Consider the following 4,164-nt stretch of genomic DNA (forward strand, 5'->3'; position numbering starts at 1 on the left):
TTAACATATAATAGATAATGAGATATTATCTATATTATACAGTCCCTGATATTTGCATTAATTCTTCACACAATCGCACGCGCGCACGCACACACCCACGCGCACACACACACACACACAACACACACACACACACACACAATACATACATAACTGTAATAACAGGAGGATTAATAAAGACAAAATTGGTCTTATTACAAGGATAAAGTTTGTCTTTATTAATCCTGCCTGAATATAACTTATCTTAACAATGAAAAAAGTTTTTAACATTTGGCGTTAGAACAATAATGTTTATATTTGTGGTTGAACTAGTTATGACATTTGTCGTTATTTTTACATATTGTCGGTTGATCTTTAATTTGTGCGGCAGGCCCACAGACCCGAGGTCCATGGAATAATATTTAAGAAGGGTCTATCACAATCAGAACTGAATCTGACGCGCGCAGCCATCATAGATGATGATGGGCAGAATCTCCAACCGCCTACTACTACGGTATACTGTAAATACTACTGCTATATACGCAGTATCAATGATGTGTATTATCAATTGCCTTGTATATAGATGTGTACATTAGCCATAATGCTGGCATGGCAGTTGGATTCGAGGGGCTGGATTCCGATGGCTAAATTACGTACCAAATTGATCCAAACAATCTGTACCTTTAGCATTTTGCCTTGGCGATAAGTGAGGTTGGCGGTATTACCTGAGGGCGCTTATAACTCGAGGTTTCTACCATAGTCATTAGAAATTTTGCACGCCATCCACACACCTAGCTCCCCTTCACCACACACCTCCCCCTACATCCCCCCCAAAATATTGCAATTAAAAATAAATAAAAGTAAAAATTAAAATTAAAAAGTAAAATAAAATTTAAAATTACCAAAATTAAAAATTAAAAATTAAATTAAAAATTAAAATTAAAATGGAAATTAACACTTAATTAAATAATTAATTTAATTAAAAATAATAATTATTAATTAATTAAACATTAGCGACTATAGATCAATACCTGCATCCCCTGTGGTTTTCGGACTAGTGGTTTTCGGACTCCAATGTGGGCTTTTCAGACTATTAGGCCGTCGGGACTAGCGAGCGAGTCACCCGCTAGAAAGGCAACGCAATGACCCAAGGACTGAGCGGCCAATAATCAAAGTGTGAACACTGAGTAATTATATCACTGTTAGAAAATTCCTCTAAGAACTCGACACGCTGGGATGACAATTAGAATGGGCGGATTGATGATTTAATTGATTGAATCAATTTTTTAATTGATTGATGGAATGGATATGCTGCATGGATGGTATGGATGCGTGGATGACAGAATGGAATGAATTGAATGAATGAATTGAATGAATGAATGGATGGCATGGCATGGATGGATGGAATGGCTATGAAATGAGTATGAATGGATGATGGTATGGATGGATGGATGGATGGCATGGATGGATGTGAGGGATGGTATGGTATTGGATCCCGGCTGTATGTTATTAACTGGAAATGGAATGGATGGTCTGATGGTGGATGGAATGGATGATGGATTGGATGGTTATTGGATTATCGGTTTCCTCGCCCGCTCTCCCGTCCATCGGGCCGCCGCGCACGTCCGAATGGGGTATGGATGGATGGTCCCCATGGTATGGATGGATGGATGATGGATGATGGATGGATGGATGGATGGATGGATGGATGGATGAATGGTGGATGGATGGATGGCATGATGGATGGATGGATGGATGCAGGATGGATGGATGGATGGATGGATGGATGGATGGATGGATGGATGGATGGATGGATGGATGGATGGATGGATGGATGGATGGATGGATGGATGGATGGATGGATGGATGGATGGATGGATGGATGGATGGATGGATGGATGAGCGAATGGGTGCGTGGGTGGATGGATGAACATACGGATTAATGGATTGATGAATGGGTATACCTTTATACAAGTGATCCCGTAGCATCTAGTAAATAGTAAAACATTACCATATAAGTGTCAATGCGACGGCAGCTATCCAGACGGCCTTGCCGTTCTCTAACGTCGTCACGGTCGTAATGTTCGATTTACAGTGCGGACATGTGACGCTCACTGGAGAGCGACCCAACCCTCCCCGTTCAACCGTCGCGTCGTCCGTGTATCTGTCATCTCTTGACTCTACAGCTGCGCAGACCAAAACCATGTATGAGCTATATACCGACGGTGAACCTTAGAGGACTTTTCTGCGAAACGCGGCTCTTGCTATATCATTTGAATAAGCCGCACTGTATCGAACCGTTTAGGTGACATTGTCGATTCAATAGCACGAGATACTACTGTGTCAGTGATTAAACCACGGTGGCTCTCCATGGTTTCCGATGTTTCTTTGCAAAGTAACGGGAAAAATCAATATCGACAACTATAGTTTGGCAGATCGGGTCGTTGTCGTATCAGGTACTACAGATATGTACCCGAGGTAGTTTTAGGTTGTTTAGAATTACGTTTATATTTTAATATGAGGTATGTTTAGGGTTAGGGTTAGGATTAGGGTTAGGGTTAGGGTTAGTGTTAGTGTTAGGGTTAGGGTACACTTCTGTAGTGCAAGTCTGTTACACTTTGTGTATACATATGTGTACCTCGGGTACATATCTGTAGTACCTGATACGACAACGACCCCTTGAGCTATAGTTTGTGCTATTGTAAGCGCAAATGTATAAAAAAAAAACAGGGATAAGGCATTGACACTATTTCTGATTCACCGGCCGCTGTAACATCCTACCTCATTTCCCGATCCCTGGAACGTGTCATTGTGTACGCACAGCGACTGGGAACATTTGTATAGAGATATCTAACCTGCGCTACAGTTAAAACAAAGCGCCGACCGCAAAACACAAACAGAAACCACCCGTCGGCGGCCGTTTGACACTACATGCAGTCAGCGTGAAATATTGCGTGCTATGGCTGCGGGTGCCAGCCGGTGGATGAATGATCGAGTCGAGTCACTCACCGAGTATTCATTAGTTATAAGTTTAATGTGCATCAGCGTATTATTTGTATCGTGCACCGTAGGACACGTTGGTCCTACTTAAATTTACCACGTTGGTCGTGGGTAATTTAAAATTTAAAAGAATTAAATTTAAACAAAATGCATTAAAAATTAAATTTAAAAAAATTAATCAAAAATTAAATTAAATTTTAAATTTTAAATTTTAAATTAAATTAACAAACTATTAAAGAAAAAAATTACGTGTGCCTGCGTGCACCGTAGGACCAACGACCCGTAGGACCAACGACCCGTAGGACCAGCGACCCGTAGGACCAACGACCCGTAGGACCAACAACCCGTAGGACTAAAGAACTGTAATCCCCCTATACTGTCTCTCCATCGTCATGTATAAATTTTAAAATGCAGATGTAGATTGACAGTAAAGATAAGTTTGCAACGCCTCACAGTAGGTTTTGTCGCCTTACGAAAAGCGCAGAGCACTTTATAGTCAGTACCACTTGCCAGTAATATATGCTAACACGCCTTATTCTCAATATTAACATATTAGTTCTGGCGTATCTAAACACCGAGGTGACTCCAGCGCCTATGCACTTGGCGGATATGTTTTCATACAGCGCGCTGTTATTTGGAACCACTCCCACGTAACCATAAACGTCGGCACTAGCTTTAGTAAAGCAGGGAGGCCGCGAACTGATGTTACGGGGGAATATTCAAGTTTGTTTTTTCGCAAAGCACAAAAGCTAAAAATAACGCGCATGCGTGAGACAGTGCTAGAGAGAAGTAACAAAAGAAACACGCGCCTATAGTTAGCGCTAATCATACGTAACGTATAAACAAGGGACAATACTATAGCTGCTAGCGGTGACACTAGCGGACATGATATGTGAAAATACACAGTAGAAATATTGCTATAATTATACAACCTGTTTGATTATGTCGCCGATAGAACGAGAGACGCAACGCAGTAGCTGCAGATGGCGGAAACGGCATTGCAACAACGTCTCCCTCACACAAGTCGCGCTATGTCCACTTATATACGTATATATATATATATATATATATATATATATAATATATATATATATATAGTGTACGTAGGAGAGACTAAGAATATATACTATTAGTAGTACGTTACTGTTACGTTTCCACACTCGCGTCATAACTAAACTACGTACG

General features: G+C 40.9%; 1 protein-coding gene across 2 annotated transcripts in view; it reads right to left on the reverse strand.

Moving 5' to 3' along the window:
* LOC106820715 (lipopolysaccharide-induced tumor necrosis factor-alpha factor homolog) overlaps positions 1-4,164 on the reverse strand; it is a 15,812-nt gene that overhangs the window by 2,914 nt on the left and 8,734 nt on the right. Inside the window, exons 1-2 of one of the 2 annotated variants that reach the window (XM_014825225.1) lie at positions 3,912-4,041; positions 1,991-2,165 (exon numbers count right to left, since the gene is read on the reverse strand). In XM_014825225.1, the coding sequence (XP_014680711.1) occupies positions 1,991-2,165; positions 3,912-3,978 (242 nt within the window). In that variant the 5' untranslated portion in view covers positions 3,979-4,041. Of the gene's footprint in view, positions 1-1,990; positions 2,166-3,911; positions 4,042-4,164 lie in introns of those variants that run through there. The other variant, XM_014825224.1, reaches the window with a different exon arrangement.

The sequence above is a fragment of the Priapulus caudatus genome, unplaced genomic scaffold (assembly GCF_000485595.1).
Source record: "Priapulus caudatus unplaced genomic scaffold, Priapulus_caudatus-5.0.1 Scaffold44, whole genome shotgun sequence".
In the NCBI taxonomy this organism is placed as follows: Eukaryota; Metazoa; Priapulida; class Priapulimorpha; order Priapulimorphida; family Priapulidae; genus Priapulus; species Priapulus caudatus.